Here is a 24,297-nt window from a genome sequence, read left to right as displayed (position 1 = left end):
TAATATAAGACTCTACTTCAAATCTGTGTAAATAAGATTTTGACTAAACAAATAACTCACGTTTTCTTCTTCATATACCCATTTTCCCTTTTGTTTACCTCTTTTTACTTTTTTGAAATGATTTCAATTTCTGTTGCTGGGAGAGTGAAGGTGCATTGTCGAAAAATATTTAAATTTAAATGGTTTAATGTCAGAGTTTTAACTATATTTGAAGTGGCCAAAAAGGAGATAGAAGCCAACAAAGGTTTCCAAATTCTCTGACATTTATCTTTTTTGGTAGTTACTTAAACAAGTTCGATCCAAGACATAAAAAGTTAAATTTTAAACTAAATATTGGTTGCCTTCACACTTTACCACTCTTTTTTACACTTTTTCTCAATTTAATATGATTATTCCAACAAATTCCTTTTCTGTTTTGGTTTGTCCTTCTTAATTCAAAAACTATATTGAAAAAACTTATTTCAGAATGCATTGAAGTAAAATTTGTTCGTTTAACATTTTATTTCAATTAATCAAAGTAAAGCTCAGTGAAGCCAAAACAGCGACCTAGAAATTTTTGAACCAAACTAGTCTAATTCGTTTGTCCACCTTTTGTCAGAGCCAATTCATTTTTTTTTATGGGAAGTCTCAAGTAGTCTGAAACTGGCGTGCCTCCAAGCCTGAATAGACTTTTGTGAGTTTGCCATAGTCTAATTTAGTCTAGCAATCAGCTTCGGTCTTTTGATCTGTTTTCTCCAAATTGAATTTTTAGTGGATCTTAAGGGCTATATCTCTTAATGTTGGAAGGTCTTCAAAGGTAATTCTTATTTTTAAAGTTCATTTGAATTATAATAAGGATATAAAATTTGTACAAAACAGATTTTGTTATCATTTTTTTTTGAAATTGAGAATGAGAAAATTTCTGACATAAATTTGCTTCGGAAACAATTTCCTTTGAAGATGTTGCAAATTTTGTTTGTTTTTTGCTTGACCACGAAACAGTACATCAAACTTTTAAAACGTATCCATTAACTTTCCCAGTCACCATCAACATAACCACTAAAAGGGTGAACATCAAAAATAAGATATTTTACTTAGTGCCTTATAAATTCATCTCTATTCTTTTAAGTGCTTCATCTATGCATCTAGAAGCTCAATTCAACATCAAACAAATTCCTATAAGGCTACGGCCACGTCCTGAGCGTCTGAGCGGCAAATTCAAAACCCTACAAGTGCAAAATATTCGATAAGTTAGTATTCGATTCCCTTAAGTGCAAATTTTTTTTTATTTTATACCAACAAAGTTGGTATGCCATATTGTAGTTAATATAGATCAACAACTAAAACCAAAATTTCAAAAGAATCAATTAACCTATTTTAGAAAATTTGATTAAAAAAAAAATAATTCAACATTTTTTCAAAAATCCAAAAATCTATGACAGATACCGTTAATAATGGCTTTCGAAAAAGTCTTTTTTTTTTGTTAAAAGATAGGTCTTGTCCAAAAACCCACACTTAATTTTTTTTTTAAATGGTTAAAAGAGTTTTTGAGAAAATTATACTTTTCTAGTATTGGTGCATCGCAGGTGTCGTTAGATAAGGTTCTAAAAAAATTAATTCCATAGAATCATCTGCACAATCTCCAAAAACTGCTACATACCAAGTTTGAAGAGAATTGATCTATCCGTTTAGGCTGTAGCTTCTTAAAAAGACAAAGATTCGAGTCCCAGGTTCGATTCCAGTCGGTGCCCATTTATTTTTTTTAATTTTAAATAAAAATGTATGTACTAAATCAATAATTTTTCTTCACAAGAAACCATAATTGAGGCCACAAATTAAAATATTCGTATTAATTTAGAATATAATGTAGTTCGTCGCTCAGCCGCTCAGGATTGCCGCTCAACCGCTCAGGGTCTATGTGGCCACCCCATACATTTTCATACGTTCTAATTTAGTTTTGCCGCTCAGGATTGCCGCTCAGCCACTCAGGACGTGGCCGTACCCTAAAAGAACCTTTAGGCAAAGAGAAGTTATTTTTTTTTTAAGTTCTGGCTGCATTGGAGATAAATTGGATATCAAAATATTAAAAAAAAAAAAAAATCAAGATTACCTACAAAACCTAAAAATTGAACTGTTACTAGCACCCTCTTGCACTTAAGATAGCGAATTGAAATTTCACAACGTTAATGTTATAGATAAGTGGAACAAATTTAGCGGGTGGCCCAACCAAAAATCGAAAAAAATATTTTTTGGACCACACTATCAACATCAATACTTTTCAGTCTTCCAACAGAAAGCAAGTTGTCTCTTAATTCCGATAGGTACATATAACATCATTGATATTTCGGTAGATTTCCGTGTTGCATCTTAAAATTGTACTTTTTGCAATTAACCATTACTCGCAACATTGATTTTAACTAGTTCACGTAGTTCTCTTTCTTCAGAAAAACACAAGTTTACATTTAACAGACGGCCACTTCCTCCAGAATCAAGGTTAAATTTTATTCTTGATTCTTTAAAACATAGTACAATTATCTCGATCCGACGCACGTCAGACGTACCCGCCTACGGGAGCGTATCAGAATCCCGCTTTTTAAAATCCCGTTTTTCGAAAATCCCGAAAAAAAAGTTTCAAAATCCCGTTTACTAAAATACCGCTATTTTAAATCCCGTTTTCTGAAATCCCGCATTTTAAAATCCCGTCAAATCCCGATTTTTTTACAAGATACATGCTTAATTCACAAATAAAAAAATCATGAGAAATAGACAAAAAATTAGTAAAACTGATTTTTTGCCTACACAATATGTACCTTCAACACATTATGAAAACGGTATTTCTTTTATAAAAACATAAAATGATTAAAGCCTTAAATTGAGTTCACAGGTAAAAGAAATTTCATTTATTTAAATATCAAAATTGTTGAAATGCATCCAAATATAAGTTGAAATATATTTAAATGAAATTTCTTTTGATCATGTAGTGTGTACTTAATTTAAGGTGTTGTGATCATTTTATGTTATTATTAATCTATGGGATTATCACGATTTGATTGTTCTTCTGAAACTTTAAAGTAAATATTAGTTTGTAAATTGATTTCTTTTTAGTATCACATTCCTTACTTTTTCTTATTTTTTTATATATTATATTTTTTGTTAAAGGTTTTAATTAAATGCGTTTAGAACAATCTCTCATTTTTTAATTTGTTTTAGTATCCCGATTTTGCAAGCAAAAGTAGTTGTTTTATTTTAAAAAATCGCGCGATTTTTTAAAATAAAACAACTACTTTTGCTTGCAAAATCGGGATAGTAAAAAACGGGATTATAAAAATCGGGATTTTAAAAAGCGGGATTATAAAAATCGGGATAATGAAAAACAGGATTTTAAAAGCTGGATTTAAAAAAACGGGTATAATAAAAGCGGGATATCGAACCCAACCCCCTACAATTCTTATTAGGTTTCTGATTTTGTCCAGATTAAAAAAAAAATCGTCAATCTCTCTCTAAGTTCTTTACTTGTTCCATACTTGAAACATTTTTCTGAAATTAAACACGATTTTTTAAAAAATCTTAGCAGTTAACGCTCGCTGATCATCTCTGACATTTAAGTTCGCTTCTTCTAAAAGCAGTCTGCCTTTGGTTATTTGAAACTATAATTCACAACTATTTGATTTAATAAAGCAGTAAATAGTTGAAGCATAGATCTGTTTTTAGATTTATACTATCAATTGCGTTATGAATTTTCACTTCAATCGGGTGTACAGTTCGAAAGCTTATAAGAAACAAGTAACTTTCATTCATTCATGCATTTTTTCACATAGGTAATTGCCAATTAATTCAGAAATATTGAAATTTCTACAATGAGCTTATTCTTGTCAAAACAGAAAAAAAAAAACTCACCGGCATTACTCAAGGACATATCCTATTTATAATATTTGTATTTATATTGACATTATCGAAAAACCATAACATCTAAATTAATTATTGTTTTTTACTTGTCAAATCGAATTCTTATATCCAACAAAATAAAACGAAAACCTCAAATTGTTCTCATTCAATTTGAATTTTCATTTAACAAGAAACAAAAAAAAAAAAAAACAAACAAACACATTTCAATCATAGAAAAATCCAAATTTTCAAAACAACAAAGAAAAAAAATTTGCCAAAGATTAACGTCTCTTTGAGTGTGTCATTTTGTGTTATAAAGAAATATCCAGCTTATTTCCATGGACCCACGTGGAACTTCTCCCTATACCTACACACCAACATACTTTCAGCTTTCCTGAAGGCATTCCAAGGAAGTATTAAGAAAATCGATAAATTCAAATTGTGAGTCCTCTGTCTGTCGTACTCGTGTTCAATATAATAAACAAAACAACAATAATACGTGAATTGAATGACGATGCGTATAATATTCGACTGGTTTATTTTTCTAGGAGGTGTTTTTGACTCTCTTTTATTCTTTGTCAACATCGATAAATTTATCGTTGTTCTCTATATTATATCGAAACAAAATGTCCTTGATTATTATTGTTTTTATTTTGTTTTGCATTTTATTTGCTTAATTTGAAATGTGACATGTCAACAACGTGCACAAAATGAATCAGAAATTGAAAAGCTGCATGCGTTCGAAACTAACATCATAAGTCCATTGATGTTGAGTGCATTCGATTGTACTGAAATGAGACACAGCTGGAATTGGAATTGTATCTTTTGCTGTTAGTGGTGTATACAGACGACAGTTCACTAGCAATCATCTGAAATAAACAACTTGACCATTTGTAGCATATCAGAGAGATTTCTTTTAACGCCACCTTGGTACACTACACTTTCAAGTACCATTTTCAAAAACAATTTCAAGCCGCTTTATAAAATGAGATTTTAAATTTTATACTTCATTGGTTACTTAAATGCTCTGTTTATTAACCTTCCCCCATGATCGATTGCTCAAAAAATATTTCGTTTTAAATATTCCTTCCGGGAGCTGAAGCGTAAATAACAATACTGTTAAAACATTTTTGAGCTACTTTACGTTTTCTATAGATCTGTTAACAAAGGTTTTTAAACAGAACGCTCGCTATAGCGCTCAATAGCTTCTTATACAATTAGACAAGCAAGTTGGACATAATTGAATGAACAGGCACAATAATTATTTTACTTACTCGTATTGTGAATGTGTATTATGTAAATATAAAACAAAAATATACTAAAAAATTTTTAATATTAATATGTTTTAATTTTATTTTTAAAAAAATTTTAGTATATTTTTATTTTATATGTACTAGCGGACCCGGCGAACGTTGTCCCGCCTCAGAGCAAATAATGAGGAAATGAGGATAATGAATGTACAATGAATATACAATAGTCGGAATAAGTATTTTGACAAAATGAACATTTCTCGATCTGATGAGAATAATCTATAACGGTTAGATAAAGTTAAAAGATCCAAGTAAACGGTTATTTATATGGGTGGTATTATGCTTCGGTGTTGCCATTTTTGTGTTGGCAGTGCGAATTTCGGAGTGGAAAAAGTATTTTGACAAACGTTGTTTTTCAATGTTGGTAAGGTAATGTAATAAATTTTAGATTTTTCAAGCATGTATCAAAATGTTGAACTTATTTAGGCTCCGATCGTAAAAAAGTGCAAAACCAAAATTTTCTAAGAATGGGCAATTAAAAGAAAAAATGCACTAAAAGAAAACAGGCACATTTTGAGAATTTCACTTTAAATCCCAGATTTACCCATAAAAGACTGCAGTTGAAAATGCCATTTTGTCACCAAAAACTTCATTGCCCAAAGAACAATTCGCAGAGAGTTCGGGAAAGACAATTTTAATTTCTTTTCCGTGTGATAACAATGTTTTTACCTCATAGAAAAAAATTTAAAAAAAAAATTTAAGCGAAGTCAGATTGTTTTTGGTTTTGGTGTCATAAGGTCCAGCGTCCAAAAATACCCTAAGTTCATGTGCCATAAGTTCAGAATTTTTTTAAATGATGCTTTTTGCTTGTTTTTATACAAAACGTACATGATGGATATGGTAAATTTGGGTTAAAACATAAAATTTTTTTTTGTGGATGGGTATTTCACTTGGATGCATAAGATGCGAAATTCTTGTGTGCGCTTATTCCAAAACAAAATGCATTAACAATGCTGTTTTTGTAATTAGGTATCCTGTATCCTTTTCCTGGTGCTAACCTACCTCTCCACCAATTTTCAACTAAATCGGTTCAGCAGATTTAATAAAAATCATTCCAAAAAATAATAATAACAATTTGTTTGGAGTATTCAAAATAGATTTTTGCCGAACCTTAGACCTACCTGATATGCACACAAAATTTCTTAACAATCGTTCCTAAAAAATTGTTGGCCCACCCTAATGGTTTTGTAGTTTAGGCAAATACATTTATAATAAACTTAGATTTTTTTAATTAATTTGCCTTTTTTTGATTTATTTTTTTTTTCCAATGATTTTTGCTTCAATTTATTGATTTATTAATCATTCTGAAATTTAAAAAAAAAGATTATGTGAAGTATTTAATTTGATAATCTCATAATTTTCAAAGCTGAATCATAAAAATAAAAACAAATTATTGGACCACCCTAACCATTGTGTGTGAAAAATAGATTTTGGCCGAAACTTAGACCTACCTAATACTGATATGCACACAAAATTTAAAAGAATCGTTAAAAAAAAATAAATTATTTTGTTGGACCACCCTAACTATTAAGGCTAGGCGTATGGTATAACCTTTTAAACCTTCCACCAATAATTCAAGACCAAAATTAGGAAAATCTGTCAAGCCGTTCTCGAGTTTTAGCGAGACTAACGAACAGCATTTAATTTTTATATATATAGATTTACATATACACATTCATACACACAACATGGAGACTACACCACAAAGAAATTACTGGTATTGTGCATAGCTGTTAAACTCTAGAACATAAGAGCTTCCCGATAGGAAATATTTAATTAGTATAATGGTACCACAGTACGTATAGCTGCAGCTGTACAAGTCGAGTCAACTTTTACTTGAGCTACAGCCCCAAATGACAAAAGTCATTTCTAATGGGAGTGTTAAAATAAAATAACAGCTCAGCTCAGACAGTTCAATGTGCCAATTATTCTGTTCATCTTTTCTACGTTTTAAGCTATTTTATATGACATCTTGTACTACAGCGATTTTCTTTGCTAAAAGCGAATTTGCATTCTGTTTTACCAGTTACACTTTTTTCAGGCGAATGGCTGATCCTTATCTAGCTAATTCATTATGCCGTTAAGCCCTAGAGACTTATGAAGAGAAAAAGGAATTAAAATCCAGCTTCCCGAAGTTAAACATAGCCCGAAATAAATATGACCACTATTACATTTAGGTTTTAAGTTTTTAGTAGCATTTTGGAAATTTGCTTGAAATTTAGAAATTCTTCATCAAATATTTCGTTTTGTGCCGCTTACACTTTTATGCACCAAGTTATCACCATGCAGATGGAACACAAAAAAAAGTGTTTTGATTCTATCACTGCAGTGTTTTATTTGATTAATACTTCTTATTACACGAAACCAATACTTACCCTTTAGCAAAAAATTAAAAACAGGAAACCTATGTAGATGTCAGGCCAGGCAATTATATTTTGAGAAATGATATACATACAAACGTAGGTACATATATGAAGTGATAACGTTCTAGGGACTAATATAAAACTTCTTTTGATGACAAAAACTTTTCTATACCTACAGCTTAACTATGTACCTTCCTTTTAGTATACCTATGCTGAATGATAAAATTCAAAACATGTGTTCATAGGTAGTAGAGTTTTTTTTTTTAAGAAGCTTACAACTTTGTTTGTAAATTATCATGAAGGAAGCTTAGTTTAGGGTGTCTTTCTTTTATCAAAACAAAAAGAGGACCCCAATTTTTCAAAACATATAAATATGAATAAAATGTTCATGTATGTATAATTTTACTTTGTGTAGTGAAAACACATGATACAAAACTACCTGGAATTAATAAACAAAAATAACAACTTCTCTGTCATTAATTCATATTCGAATTTAAGAATTTCAATAGACAGATTGAACTTTTGAATTATTCATATATTGAAGCTATTAGTTCAAGTGTAGAAAGATCTGTCTCTGAATGCTATTCATCAGAGTTTTTTTTTTTTGGTTTAAGCTTATTGATATTGACCAGGTTTCATCTCCTTAAACTCCAACCAAACATATTACACACTGGAGCCAACATTTTTACTCGAAAAGACCTTTCTCTGAGAGCAATCAAATGTCCTTACTTTTCTCCATATAGCTGGACTAAAATAATTATGGTCTGAAAAGAGAGATCCTTACAAAGGTGTTGTATTTGTTCTTTTTAAGACATCTTATTAAAAGTATTCCTAGCCGAAGGTGGCTGCAATATACATTTATACATTTACATTATGGTGGGTCAAAAAAAATTGAAATTCTTTTTTTTGATTTGGTACTCCGCAAAATCGATTGCTAGACACCTCTAGAATATACACACCAAATATGAGCTCTTAATATTACTGGGAAGGTCCTCCGCTTCGCAATTTTACATTTCTACATCAAGCTTTTACTAAAAAAATATCATTTTTTTATCAATTGACTTTTTAGCAAATTTCTTTACATATTCTTGTAGGAAATTGAACGCTCTACAAAAAAGGCCTTAAACACTTTTTTCGTTTATCTAACCGTTTAATAGATATTTGAGGTCCAAAAATCAAGAAAATCTTTAAGAGTTCGTTTTTTGTTCTTAATTTTGTAGCAAATTGAAAAATTATAATAATCAATGTAGGAAACAGATTGCTCCACAAAAAAGGTCAAGTTATGTTTTTTCATTAATCTAACCATTCTAAGGATATTCGAGGTCAAAGTTAAAATAAATTATAAAAACATTTTTTACTTTTAAAAATTTTACAGTTCACTAAAAATTTATTATTTTCAAATTAGCAAGATGTATTCTTGTAGGCGATTAAACGTTTTACAAAAACTTCCTTGGCATCAAATTGATTGCTTTAACCGTTTAAAAGAAATTCGTATCCAAATCACAATGCATAAGGGTCATAATAAAACTATTGGAATTAGTGGGCATTGGTTTGGATACGAATATCTTCTAAACGGTTAAAGCAATCAATTTGATTCTCAGGAATTTTTTATAGAACGTTTAAGCTCCTACAAGAATATATCTTGTTAATTTGAAAATAATGAATTTTCAGTGAATTGGAAAATTTTTAAAAGTAAAAAATGTTTTTATATTTTTTTTTTTTAATTTGACGTCGAATATCTTTAGAATGGTTAGATTAATGAAAAAAGTTAATAACACCTTTTTTGTGGAACAATCTATTTCCTACAAGAATAAGTCTTGCGCGTTTGATGATTATAATTTTTCAATTTGTTACAAAATTTAGAACAAAAAACGAATTTTTAAAGATTTTCTTGATTTTTGGACCTCAAATATCCATTAAAAGGTTAGATAAACGAAAAATGTGTTTAAAGCCTTTTTTGTAGAGCGTTCAATTTTCTACAAGAATATGTGAAGACATTTGCTAAAAAGTCGATTTTAAAAAAAATGTTTTTTTTTTTAGTAGAAGCTTGATGTAAAAATGGAAAATTACGAAGCGGAGGACCTTCCCATTAATATTAAGAGCTCATATTTGGTGTGTATATTCTAGAGGTGCCTAGCAATCGATTTTTCGGAGTACCAAATCAAAAAAAGAATTTCGATTTTTTTGACCCACCCTAATATACATACATAATGTAGTTTTTAGAAGGGTAAAGTGCATCGGTTGGAAAATTAAGTTTTTCGTTTGATCTCTATGATAATCATCAGCAAAGTCAAGGACTGTGATAAAGAGTAAAGGACTCAAGACGCTTCACTGGTGCGCGCTTCACTTTGATTGGGAACTCTCCGGTGAATCCTGAGGACATCTTGTATTTTTACTTTCTGGTACATGTTCATAGTTTCTGCAAGTACATAGATTTCCAGAGCCTTTATCTCAGTTAAAACCGTATCAGATAACATGGTTGTCTATCGAATACCTGGGCTAAAATGGCTGGATTGAAGATTTACATGCCATAATGATGACACATGATGATGATGAAAAATATTAAATTCCAAGTCGGAGATGTTGCATTAGGTATATCTTAGAAACCTACAGGTCTTAGCATTTCGGGAAGCAAGTCATCTAACACTAAGTCTCACATGAGCTTCAAAATCGCTATTCCAGGTATTCCAGAGCAAAAAATTCGAACATCATCTTCCAGTTGACAAAAACTAATTGTACACTGTTCAGTCTTATTTTAAAAATTTGGAATATTGACATTATCCGATCCTCAGCACTGATTATCGACTATTACAAACCTGCTCTCATGGTAGGTTTCTAGGAAACCCGTTTTCTGCTGGTTTCATGCAAATAAAACTAGCGTATGTTAAATTTGGTTATAAGCAGTCAATTTGAAAACATATATGTATGTATAGCTCTCAAGGAAACACATAATTTCAAGCCAAGTCCAAACGGCTAAGGTAAAATGCTGTGTTAAAATCCCCTCTATAGCAATTTTAACAGTGCGTGACAGAGTATCTTCCACTAACCATTGCTTCAAGTTACAGGCTATAAGAAACTCGCTCAATATCTTATCTTCTTCCATGAAACTCAACATCCGAGCTAATCAGGTAGCCATGAGTTCGATATGTTGGGAAAACCATCGATTAATATTCAGAATCGATTGCAACATGATAAATTTGGTTAAAAGTAAGCTGTTCTGGAGACTATTATTGAGCTCTGGAAAATAAAATTTTCCGTAGAGTTAAAAAGACATTCAATATTCCATCAGTTAGTTTCTTCTGAATCTCGGAAATGAAGTTTACTAGTTTCATTCTTTTATAAGAAAAATGTAGTCGACGATTTTGTAGATATAGCAATCCGTTTGAGCTTTGACTTGCAACGTTAAAGATATGCCACTGAATTCGTCCTGCTTATAGATCTGTTGGAGTGGAGAAAAACTTTAAAGATCGGCAAAAATAAAGAATTTCTTATAACTCACCATATTCGTATCGTAAGGTAGGTAAGAAGGTACTAAAACTAATGAAACCTTTGAGTGATAAGTGAATTTTTAAAATGTATATGATCCTATAACAAGTAGCACAACCCAGTCCCCGGACTGCTGCCTCACAGCTCTTGTAACATAGGGAATTGAGCCCCAGCCCAGTACCTGGAGGCTGTTCTAAATTAATTTTGCTTCATTGAGGAAAGAGATCCAGTCTTTGATCATTGATTCTGAGACATTATCTATAGCACTGAAAAATATTCCTAGGCAGGGCCTCTATCTTGTTACTAAGATGTACTTTCTGCTGAATTCTCTTCCGATAAAACTGTTAGTGAAAAGATTTCAACGAAAAAGACAATCCGTATTTGAAACTAACCAGTTCGTGAAACTAATTTCCGAAATTAACTATTTCTTTATTTTTTTTAACAAAATTTCACCTCTACTCATCACCAGACTGATAAAAATACTAATTGCTGACAAACTAAGGTATACAATATGGAGACTATAACAGAACAAGACTGAACTGAGTTAGTTTTTTTGTTTTTTATTTTGTTTAATTTTGTTTAGCAAGTTTACAATATCTTTTATAAATGAATTACCTAAATGGTGTCGTTTTATGCGTTGTAATCTAATTTTGGCTCTCCTTATCAGTTATCACAATGAATGAAACAAAAGAAGATATTAAGACGTTTTATTTAAGTACAAAAGGAAAGCGGCTGAAGACTCTGATATAACTTTATCAAACAATGCGATAGTCTTGTCTTATCGTCAATCAATATGTTTTGTTTCTTTTACACATTCTTTTTTCGTGTCAATTCTTTCAATGTCAGTCAGTGAACAGACGTTGTTCTTAAAACAGAAACAAATTTATCGCGACTTGAACAAAAAAAGTTTTATATTCCTATAAAATTTGTGCAATGCAAAATACCACAGCTGGTTGTGTATGAGTGTGTTTCAAGATAGTATTTTTGATTTTTTTAAATTTCGTTCGATTTTGAAGGAAGGTAGAAAAATACGGTCAAATATGCGCAATTGTTTTATAAAAATGACAAACGTATTTCGAAAATCAAAATTACGTTTAGAATCACAGGATATGGAAGTTGAAAGTTTTGGCCAATCGATAAGCCCTCTTTCCGAGGAAGAAGGTTCACCGAAACAGCCAACTCAAGGGCTTGCCCAAAACAGTAATAAAGATAAAACATATTTAATAACAAAACCACAAGATACAACACATCATTCAAAATCGTCGTCGTATCAAATCGATAAAAGGACCAATAAAAACTATAGCAACACTACGAGTATATCATCACACTTGAGTGGAAGTTACCAAAAAAACTCGAATAAGAGCTGCAAGTCTTATCAGACAGTAAACAAGTGCGTCATTCAAGACGAGAAAACGACGATAACACTACCAAATACAGTGATGTGTGATAATAAAAATATCGAAAAGACTCCAATAAATTCCGACGATGATAGTTGTCATTCGGTGCAATTGAGGGTGAAAATTCCTCCGTATTTTTGTGTTCAAAATGGTTGTTCTCTTACTCCGGAGGAAATAGAATATGAGCGAAATGTTTTTGAAGAGGGTGCAGATATAGCAACACCTTTGCCAAGTTCGAAACAAGTTAGTTTTACTGATGATCGTCCAGAAATAGCTGAAGTTTTGAAAAATCTAGATTCTTATGCATTGCAAATAAATAATCTTACTGTAGAGGATAAATCTGAGCTAATAAATCGTTTTACGAAAATGTCCGAAATGAGCAATAAACGTAGTCAGCGTTCGGGAAGTAAGAAAAATATGAAATCTCATAAGAGATCGGGTTCTAATAAGGAATCTGTGAAAAAACGTGGAACTGGTTTACTGGTGCCCCATCAGCAGCCACGTGGCACAAAGTTGCAGCTTGAAAATGATAACGAGTTCCAGGCGATTAGTGATAACAATAGCGAGGTACTCTATTTTATTGTGTTTATATATCTTTTGTTTTTTTTTTATTTTTTTTTATTTTGTGTGTATGTGGATTGTGAAAGAAACTTTGTGTTCCTTAATTGGTGTACCTAAATATTTTTATTGACAAATAGTGTGTTTTATGGGTTTTGGAAAAAACAAATACCTATAGATTTTTGTTTGGTAAACATTGAAAGAAGTATTTCATTTATTTTGGTTCAAAAATCACTCTTAGAGTCTTGTGAAACTCATTGTTTTGTCAAAAAAGGAAAATGTGCTAGTAAATAACTGATTTTGGAAATTAAACATGAAACACAGAAATTAGAAAATGTCAGTGCAAATTCCTTATATGTTTTCCATTTCAAAATTAGAAGTCTTAAAAGTTATATGCGAATTTATTTTATATCTCAACAGTAGATAATCACCAACGTAAACGAAAACCATTGGTTTCTGACGGATATAATTATTCTTATTAATAAAACCGATTTTGATTTAAATTTCCTTTAAGAAACTATCCTTGCCATACTTTTGGAAAAGTAATTTAAGAAGATCCATGTTTGTGGAAAAAGTTATGGATACTAAATTTTCAAAATATTTGTATTCGGGGATTTAAAGGATTTTTGTTTTAACCGAAACTTATTAATTCAGAAACGCTTGAAGTAGCGGAGCCATGTTTTTTTTTCGAAATTCAATTTTTTGTGGAATTTTCAAATTGGCGTAAATCAATTTTAACGAAACAGACATAGTTTCGTAAGATTATGAAAAACTAAAAAATATATTTCAAGCCTAATTTCGTTTGCTTGATGACATTTGCAAACAAATGCCCGTCCGGATTGCAAGTACTTGCTTTTATGTCAAAAATTGTTTGGAATAGCTTAAAGCTTTTTATAGTTCCTAAATGAATTTTTTTAAGAATTTACAAAAAAACTTAAAAAATAATATATAATTCTTTTAAAGTTACAGGAGTTTTTGAATTTCAAACCAAATATGCCATTTTATTTCTTTTAGATGTATCAAAAAAATTTGAAAATCGTCATTTTTTAATTTTAAAAAATTAAAAAAAAAAAATTGTTGTAATTTTAATTGAATAGGAATTACATACATATAAGACTTTATATAACAAAGTATCAATAAACAAAGTATCAATTTTTATTTAAGTGCAAAAATATATTTTTGAAATTTTATAAATTTTAACTTAAGAGTTACTGAAACCATTAAATAGGTAATTGCAAATAGAAGTGACACCGCAGATTACTTATGCGCCATCGGCACCGGAAGAAAGATGAACTATATTATAGGGTTACACCTAGGGTTGCCTTTTCTCTTTTAATTCAAATTTTGTTCTCTATTTTACTTTGTTTTGTTTAAGACCTGAATACATTAGATTTTTTCTTGTACAAAATCAAGGTATTTTTGTTTGAGTTAAGCTTCTTATTTCTTTTTATTTCGATGAATTATATTGGTAACTGCAAAAATTGTGAGCTATAACTATCTGTTCTTACAACTTCAGCATTCACTGAGAGAGTATTTTGGGTCATGAATATGAAGTGGTGAGATGAGAGGAATAGGGCTGCATTAAAATTGATCAAAAATGAGCTCTTAATTTATATGAATTTTGAATTTGACCGTTTAGAGCTATACACATATTTTAAAAATAACAAAAATATTGTTATATACTGCAAGAAGTACCAAAAAATACATTTTCGAGACTTGAAATGAATGGTAGGTACTCTTCTTTTTTCAAATGTACTCTTTTTTTCGTTTCTGAAATCAAATATACTCTATTCCTTCTTAAAAAAGTTGGCAACCCTAGTTACACCTCAACTAATCATTTATTTAAACCTTCATTAAAAAATTCTACAAGAATTAATAACGGCCGTTTTGCAGATTGTCTATATTCTATTCATAATTCAATGTATAAAAATTTCATTGCAATCGGTCGTTTCGTTCACGAGAACATCAGCACCAAGAAAAGGTTTATATGGCATGTACCGTTAATAACAACCACTTTGCAGTTTGCAAGTATTTTTTTAATACAAATTAGAGCCGTTCTTAAGGTAGGTAGGTAGGTAGAGATGGCGGTCAAAGCAAACCATGTTTGATTGACCCAATTAGCGCAGGATGCGCCGTTTTGATACCAAAACTTATGAAACCTGTGAGTGATAATTGGATTTATTTGAAATACATTTTTTAATTGGTTTTAAAAAAGGGAAAAACAAGTGTTAGGCAGCCCTAAATCCACTTTGTTGCATTTAGGAACGAGATCAAGTCTTTGATCTTTGATTCTGAGATGTTATCTATGACATTAAAGAATTCACTCCCCAGAGAGAGTGCTCTATTCCTAGCAAGGGCGGGACATTGACATAGCAAATGGAAGACCGTTTCTTTTTCTTGCTGGTCCAAGCAGCTGCGACAGTAAGTATTGTGCGGTATACCCAACTTTGCTGCATGTTCCCCTATCGGCCAATGTCCTGTGCACACCGCAACGATTCTGCTAATGTCTTTTCTGGGTCTAGAGATTAGGTCATATGTTTTGGATTTATTATAGGTGGGCCAGATTTTTCTGGATATGACGCAGCTAGTCAAGTTGTGCCACCTATTGTTAGCTTTTGTTAGGTATTTTAAGAAGATATCGCCCTTCATGACTCCTATGGGAATGTTAACTATTTCTGCTAGTGACTCATGAAGGGCCGATCCTTGCCTGGCCAGTTCATCCACCTTTTCATTGCCTTCAAAACCACTGTGACCTGGGATCCAGATGAGAGTGATTGTGAGGCTTCCACTCAGCAATGAGAGCTCCTCTCTGCACTGCTGAACCAATTTGGAGGATGTCGTGACCGAAGCAATTGCTTTTATATTTGGTTTTGATTTGGATATACTCTAAGTAATTTGCAAGCTTCTTTAATTGCCAGCAATTCCGCTTGGAATACACTGGCAAATTTTGGTAGTCGAAAGGATTTTGAGATATTGAAGGATTCATAGTAGACACCCGAACCGACCCCACAATCCATTTTTGAGCCATCAGTGAAAATGCAGGTGTCGAAGTCTCTCGTCACAATGCCCTCTTCCCAGTCTGATCTCGACGGGAAGCTGACCTTGCAATTCATTACAGTATTCAAAATAGGGGTGCAGTAGTCCGTGGGTGTTAGAAGCATATCCGATGGTATTAAATTTGTTGTGTCACTGTGACCAAAAGGTTTTGCCTTCCAACTACCTATTTCTTTTAGCCTTAAAACGCTACAAGAGACCTGGTATTTAATATGAAGGTCTATGGGTAAGAGGTGCAGGAGAACGTTTAGAGCCTCAGTGGGGCACGACCGGAGGGCTCCAGTCGTCCCTACGCTTGCTGTTCTCTGGATTTTCTTAAGTTTGTTGATGTTATAAGCTTTACTAAGTGCAGGCCACCAAACAATGTCGCCGTAGGTAAGAATAGGTCGTACAACCGCTGTGTAAGTCCATAGAATCATTTTTGATTTAAGACCCAATTTTTTCCCAAAGGTTTTACTGCAGGCATAGAAAGCAATGCTCGCCTTTCTAACCCGCTCTTCTATATTTAGCTTCCAGCTCAGTTTAGTGTCCAAAATTACACCTAAATATTTGGCGCTGGAAGAAAGTGATAAGATTTGGCCGTTGAGCTGAGGTAGAGGGAAGACAGGGATTTTGGTTTTAGTTGTAAAAAGCATCAGTTCCGTTTTACTTTGATTAACTCCTAGGCCACAGCTCATAGCCCAGTTGCTAACTTTTCTCAAAGCCGTGTCAGTCATTTCACTGATCACAGGTAAAAACTTTCCTGATACAAGTACAACCAGATCATCCGCATATGCCACTGCCTTCACTCCACTTCTCTTAAGCTTCACGAGGATATTGTTCATGACAAGGAGCCATAAAAGGGGGGAAAGAACGCCACCCTGAGGCGTACCCCTAACGCACTTAAAACAGTTTGAATTTCCTAAACTTGCTTGAATTCTTCTCTCTTTTAGCATTGAAATAATCCAACTTCTGATGTAGTCTTCTACTTCAAAAGTCACTAGGGCTTCGAGAATAGATTCGGTTAGGACATTGTTAAAAGCTCCCTCTACATCCAAGAAGGTAGCTAGGGTATATTCTTTAAAGTGTATCGAGTTCTCAATTGTTCGAACGACTTCATGGAGGGCTGTTTCCGTAGATTTGCCCCTCATATAAGCGTGCTGCGAACTAGCTAGAGGACATCTTTTAAAAATGTCTCTAATATGAGTTTCTAAGATTCGTTCTAAGGATTTAAGTAAGAAAGATGTTAAACTTATTGGCCGGAAATCCTTCGCAGGTTCATGTCCTCTTTTGCCCACTTTGGGTATGAAAACCACGCTAACTTGTCTCCAAGACTTGGGCACATGATTAAGAAGAAGGCAGCCTTTAAAGATTTTTTCAAGCCATGGAACTGCTGCCGTTCTTAAAGTATACAATAAAATTTCTTGTGCTTAAAAGAATTATTGATTTTATTTTAAATTGTAGGAACCGCTTTTTAAAAATAATTTTTTTTAATGCAATGTATTTTCTACAAATTTTCAACAGAATTACTGAAAATATTGAACATTTTGGAAAAATTGAAAAACTTTAAATGTGAGAGACAAAAATCATTCCAAATTGATTAGGTGTCATCCATAACATATTATACAATTTAGTATACAATGCTGGAAAGAGAAATAAAAGTATCAAAAAAACAATTCAATCGGAATTCAAATTGCAAATACGATCTGTAAAAAAGTATAATCATTTTAAAATTCGCTAGAAATTTGGTATTCTTTTCGAATCTCTAATATTTTCTTATGGTATACGTACATGAACTCAAATATTGCTTCTCTTGAAGTTTGTTTTGTCGCAGAAAATATTTTTTAACTCACTTGTTTTGTGGGCATTAATCATCCACTTCATTGAGAAAATGTTTGATAGAATTTCTCTTCCTTCAAAGCTCATTTTTACGCTGGTATTGATACATACTTATCAGCTGATGATCAAAGGATAACTGTTAAATTATTCTATCAAGCTAAACAAACAGTTCAACAAAGCCAGGTATACCTCTTTTTTTTTTTTTTATTTGCAATAAATAACTGAAGTAAATAAAACCAATAAAATTCTATTTTTTATTTGATAATATAAATCGATAATTTCCTTGACACCTTTTTTTTCAAATCATTTAAGCCGATTCAGTAACTTGTTTCTCATATTTCTTATTCTACGCCCATAACCAAGCAAAATAGGATATTCTGGATATTAAATTTATTCCTTAACTCAAAGATGTGTCTTGTTTAGAGGGACAAACCTGACAACATGAATATATTTTACGAAATTTACATTTTTCCTTCTTTTTACTTTTTTTTAGCAATTTTCACAATATTGGTTTTACATAGTACCTTCTGTGGTGAATGAAAACACCCTCAAAACATAAAGGGATAAATATATTTGATACAAAAGAAAATGAACCAATAAAAAAAAGAAAATAACCCCAATGGATGGTATTTTTGAACTTTTTTTTTCATGGTAAAGTTATATCTTTTGTTCAGGATTGCCATCTTTCAGTATTTAAAAAAAAATCACGAAAATTATCAAGCTGCGTAGGAATTATGTAAATATTCACTGATGGAAAACAAATTCTATAACATGAAGAGATAGAGAAGGCTAAAATGTGTTTAAAAAACGGAATAATGTCCAAAAACTAAAGTTTTAAAATTTATTGCATTAACACATATTTCATAGTATTATTGCACTGGTTTACAAGGGTTTCGTTGCCGAAACAAAAATATACTTTTCTGAAGGTTTTTGGTCTGCTGAAATCGAATCTGAAGTCAGAAAAACCTAATCAGATCTCGTTTTCGAGATATTACGGTTAGAAAATGCAAATTTTGAGTATTTCGGACCTTATTCTTTTATATAAGGAAAATTGTTTGAGCATATTTAGTAAGGCTTTCTATAAGAACTGTTTTCCATCTTTCAATACCTGCTTAAATCTTTTTAATATCTTTTGTATTACCCGAGATATCTTAAAATGAAGTAAGTGGGTTTGGCTTCATATATCATAAAGGAGATAATGACGTTATAAAATGTATATGGTAGATATAATATTCCAAACAACTGACGATATCTCGGGCAGTAAAAAAGATATCGGAAAGATTTAAACAGGTTTTAGTTCTTACAAAAACCGTTACTAAATATGCTCAAAAAATTTTCCTTATATAAAAGAATAAGGTCCGAAGTACTGCATTTTCTAACGGTAATATTTCAAAAACGTGAGCTTATTAATTTTTTTTTGACTTCGAATTCGAGTTAAGAACACCGAAAACCTTCAGAAAAGTATACTTTTGATTCGGCAACAAAAAAAAAGTTTAATTTTGTTAACCAGTGTTATTCTTAGAAAATCTGGTAGCCCTATAAAATGTGTCCAGGTACGAAATATATACCTTCTTGTCTACTTTAAGTGGTCCGTAATTTTATCCATCTAATCATTTCCCTCTTTTGAATGACTTGACTTCAGCTAGAAGATGAGGACAAAATCTTCCAATAGAGTAATTTGATTATCCTTAATGATTTACAAATTTTGTAGAAAATAAAGTTAAGGTAGATACCACTGTTTCGCAGAAATGTTGTTTCTTTAAATGATTAAATAAATACAAGTGAATAACAGTTGTTTCAGTTTGAAGCTTTAATGAATATTCGCGTTCTTTTAGTATGAATCAAGGGGCACGGTAGTGCCCAGCCAAGTTCTCTAGCAACTTTGGCACTACACCCTTATTTACAGGAAACAACTCAGGCCATTTTCGACCCCCCTCTAACTTCCACACCAAAGATGCTAGAAATTTCAAACTCACTACATTTGTTGAGCTCGTAAAAACAAAACTCCTCACAAAATTTCAGCCTCCTACGATGAGTAGTTTCTGAGATATAGGGCTTCAAAAATCGCAAAAACCGTAACTGACTCACTGACTCACTGACAGATCATCAAAATTATGGAGAACTTCCCGATATCGTAGAAACTTGAAATTTTACACGGTGATAGGACTTGTGGTGTATACAAAGGAAAAAATCGAAAATTTGAGATTTTCAATTCAGCGGGCGTGGCATCCGCCCATTTCCGTTGAATTTTCATCATATATTATAGAGCACTTCTGATTATCGTAGAATCTTGAAATTTGGTAGAATAGTAGAGCTGGTAGTTAATACAAAGGAAAAAATTTAAAACTTAGAAATTTCAGCCAGGGGGCGTGGCAACCGCCCATTTCCGCTGAATTTTCATAAATTATTATAGAGCACTTCTGATTGTCGTAGAATCTTGAAATTTGGTAGAATAGTAGAGCTGGTAGTTCATACAAAGGAAAAAATTTAAAACTTGAGAATTTCAGCCAGGGGGCGTGGCAACCGCCCATTTCCGCTGAGTTTTCATAAATTATTATAGAGCACTTCTGATTGTCGTAGAATCTTGAAATTTGGTAGAATGGTAGAGCTGGTAGTTTATACAAAGGAAAAAAATTTAAATTTGAGAATTTCAGCCAGGGGGCGTGGCAACCGGCATTCCCGCTGAATTTTCATCAAATATTATAGAGCACTTCTGATTGTCGTAGAATCTTGAAATTTGGTAGAATGGTGGAGCTGGTAGTTTACACAAAGGAAAAAATTTAAAGTTTGAGAATTTCAGGCAGGGGGCGTGGCAACCACCCATTTTCACTGAATTTTCATCAAATATAGAGATTTTATATTCTACAGCCATACCTTGCAAAAAGTAGTGAAATCACAACAAAAACATTACTGTTAAAAAAAGAGCCAAGTTCTCTTATATTGAAATTATGCTGGCACAAAAAGTACTGAGATGTAAAAGTGTACCAAGTTCTAAAGTTTGGGTTCAAATTCGTATCAATAAAATTTTGATTGTTTACTTGGCAATTTTTGAAATAACTTTAAAAATCGATAATTAAGAAAAATTGTCAAGAGAAAAATCAAAATTTTATTGATACGAATTTGAACCCAAACTTTAGAACTTGGTACACTTTTACATCTCAGTACTTTTTGTGCCAGCATAATTTCAATATAAGAGAACTTGGCTCTTTTTTTAACAGTAATGTTTTTGTTGTGATCCTCTTAACTTGAACCAATTGATTTATATGGTTTTATAGATCTTTGTTTCATTTCTGTTGTTAATGAAAAATAGAACGCGTATAACAAATAGAGGTAACGGATTGTGAAAGATGCACCTTGGTGGAACAAAAATCTGTCAAAACTAAGATCCAGTGTAAGAAAACTCTTTAATGAGGCGAAAAGAACCGGAGAGTGGAATCAGTACAGGACAGAACTGACTAACTACAGCAAAGAAATAAGAAGAGTCAAAAGAAACAGTTTTAGGACCTTCTGTGAGAGTATCTCCTCTACTCCTGCTGCAGCAAGACTGCATAAAGCACTAGCAAAAGAAAAAACTATAAAATCGCTAGCTCTGCGTAAACCGGACGGCAGTTTTACTGAAAACGAAGAGCAAAAGTCAACACTGTTACTAAACACTCATTTTCCGGGAAGCTCTCCACTGATAGGCCTCCAAATAGAGAGAATACCTCCTATGCCTAATCGTGAAGACTGGAAGATAGCTTCAACTATCTGTTCAGGAAATAGGATTGAATGGGCAATAAATACCTTTCAACCCTTCAAGTCACCCGGAGTGGATGGCATCTTTCCCGCACTTCTACAAAAAGGGAAAGAAGAATTAATGCCACAGCTAATTAGCATTCTGCGAAGCAGCGTAGCACTTGGGTATATACCAAGTCTGTGGAGAAGAGCTAAAGTAATTTTCATTCCCAAAATAGGAAAGAAGGATACAACCCATCCAAAGTCATTCAGGCCAATAAGCTTAACATCTTTCCTACTGAAGACATTGGAAAAATTAATTGACAACTTCATAAGATCAGAAGTACTCATAAAAATGCCTCTGAATAATCGCCAACATGCCTACAGGGCAGGTAAGTCAACAGAAACTGCTCTATACGAACTAACGAACACCGTACAAAAAGCATTAAATGTTAAAGAAACTGCACTATGCGCCTTCCTAGATATAGAGGGGGCCTTCGATAACACCTCTCATGAATCAGTATCTAAGGCTCTTGTAAGAAAGTGTGTTCCGGCCACCATTACAAAATGGATAGAGAAAATGTTGAGCACAAGAACGGCAGAGGCAACTACAGGTGTAACAACACAGAAAATCATCACAACAAGAGGATGTCCACAGGGAGGGGTTTTATCACCCTTGCTGTGGAGCCTTGTAGTGGATGAATTACTGGAACATCTTACATCCCTGGGTATTCGATGTCTTGGTTTTGCTGACGATATTGTAATAACCGCCTACGGGAAGTTCGAGGAGACCCTTTGCGATATCATCCAAAGAGGACTTTCAGCTACAAGTAAATGGTGTTTAACGGTGGGGCTAAATATCAACCCAGCAAAAACTACAATTGTACCATTCACAAGGAAACGGCTTTTGCCTCATATCAGACCTATCCAGCTAGCTGGTAAGGTCATTGAACTAAAGAGAGAGGTAAAATATCTAGGTATCACACTAGACAGTAAACTCCTCTGGAATAAACACTTAGAAATAACAGTCGGGAAAGCCACAAAAGCCCTTATGATATGCCGAAGACTGGCAAATAAATCATGGGGGTGCAAACCAAATATCCTAAGGTGGATGTATACCATGATGGTGAGACCCATTATCACCTACGGTGCGGTTGTTTGGCACAAAAGAACCGAACTAGTTACAACTAAAAAGACATTAAACAAAGTTCAAAGATTGGCCTGCTTATGCATTACTGGCTCAATGAGAACTTGCCCTACAGCAGCAATGGAAGTCATCCTCCACTTAACACCACTCCATGAAGTAATAAGTAGTACTGCTAACGGAACAATCTTGAGATTTGCAAAAGAGGGAACTGGTACGGGCAAGAGTATTGGTCTCAAAGAAAGGGACTCAATATCGAACACCACAGTTAAAAACCTCCTTGACATCCCAAGAGATTGCATGATCAAGAAATACAACTTTGAGAAAAACTTTCAAACACAGTTTAGTAGCAAGGCAAAGTGGGTAAGTGAATCCACGAACTACACTTTCAATGCAAACGCCATCAAGTGGTACACTGATGGATCGAGAACAGCTGATGGAACTGGAGCAGGAATATTTGGGCCTAGAACCAAAATTTCCATTCCAATGGGACAGTTTCCTAGCATTTTTCAAGCGGAAATCAACGCTATAGATAAATGCGCAGAACGTAATCTCGAAAGAAAATACAAAAACCAAAACATTGCCATCATGTCTGATAGCCAGGCCGCACTTAAAGCTATAAACTCATACGCCATCAACTCCAAACTCGTATGGGAATGTGTGAAGAAGCTGAACGAGCTTGGCAAGGCAAATAAAATAACACTGTACTGGGTTCCCGGACATGTTGGAGTACAAGGGAACGAAGTAGCAGACTCCTTAGCAAAAGCAGGTGCAACCGCACCTCTTATGGGCCCAGAACCATATTGCGGAATTGGAGACAGCACGATCAAACAAATGATAAAAACCGATGAGGAGGCCAAACGAACTAAAATTTGGAAAGAGACTCCTAAACTCAGACAGGCGAAATCACTACTTGGGAATTACAACCAAAAAAGATTTAAAACCTGCATTAACCTGAGTAGAAACAACCTGAGAATAATAACAGGGATCCTTACAGGCCACTGCAAGCTGAGAAAACACCTCAACAACATTGGCCTGGCAGACAGTGCCACCTGTAGATTCTGCAACAATAATGAAGAGACGCCAGAACACATACTGGGCAACTGTGAAGCACTAATGCACAATCGACACAGATACCTGGGCCAGCACCAGGTAACAAGTAAAGATCTACCGTCGATAGAAATACTCCAGTTAATCAAATACCTAAAAAGTATCAAACTGGAGACTGTACTGTAAGTAGTTAATTGCAGCCAAATTTGGGGGCACAATAGACCTTTAAGGTCGCAGTGCAACTTTCCCCCACAACACATTCATTCATTCATTCAACGGATTGTGCTTTATAGAAAAACTAAATTAAGGGCCAATTTATTGAGCCTCCATTAAATTTTGAAATTTATCGCTTTAGTTAACGGCCTCGTTAAACTATTGTTGCCTTTAAGTATACATCATTAAAAATTCATTTAATTCACTCTTCTTTAGTTAAAGTCCTTACTTTTAATGGAAACTTTAAATTTAAAACTCTGTTAAAAATATCCTAGGGATTTTTTATTTTGTTTGAAAAATAATCTGTCAAAAGCTACAATTTTGTC

The 24,297-nt window shown here is 33.0% G+C and overlaps 1 protein-coding gene across 4 annotated transcripts in view; it reads left to right on the top strand.

Annotated features, from left to right (window-relative positions):
• LOC129907035 (high affinity cAMP-specific and IBMX-insensitive 3',5'-cyclic phosphodiesterase 8) overlaps positions 1–24,297 on the top strand; it is a 157,236-nt gene that overhangs the window by 97,148 nt on the left and 35,791 nt on the right. The window contains exon 1 of one of the 4 annotated variants that reach the window (XM_055983075.1): positions 11,642–12,987. The exons of 2 other annotated variants lie outside the window; for them this stretch is intronic. In XM_055983075.1, the coding sequence (XP_055839050.1) occupies positions 11,983–12,987 (1,005 nt within the window). In that variant the 5' untranslated portion in view covers positions 11,642–11,982. Of the gene's footprint in view, positions 1–11,641; positions 12,988–24,297 lie in introns of those variants that run through there. One more of the 4 variants, XM_055983073.1, reaches the window with a different exon arrangement.

The sequence above is a fragment of the Episyrphus balteatus genome, chromosome 1 (assembly GCF_945859705.1).
Source record: "Episyrphus balteatus chromosome 1, idEpiBalt1.1, whole genome shotgun sequence".
NCBI lineage: Eukaryota > Metazoa > Arthropoda > Insecta > Diptera > Syrphidae > Episyrphus > Episyrphus balteatus.
This window is presented reverse-complemented; position numbering and strand designations above follow the sequence as displayed.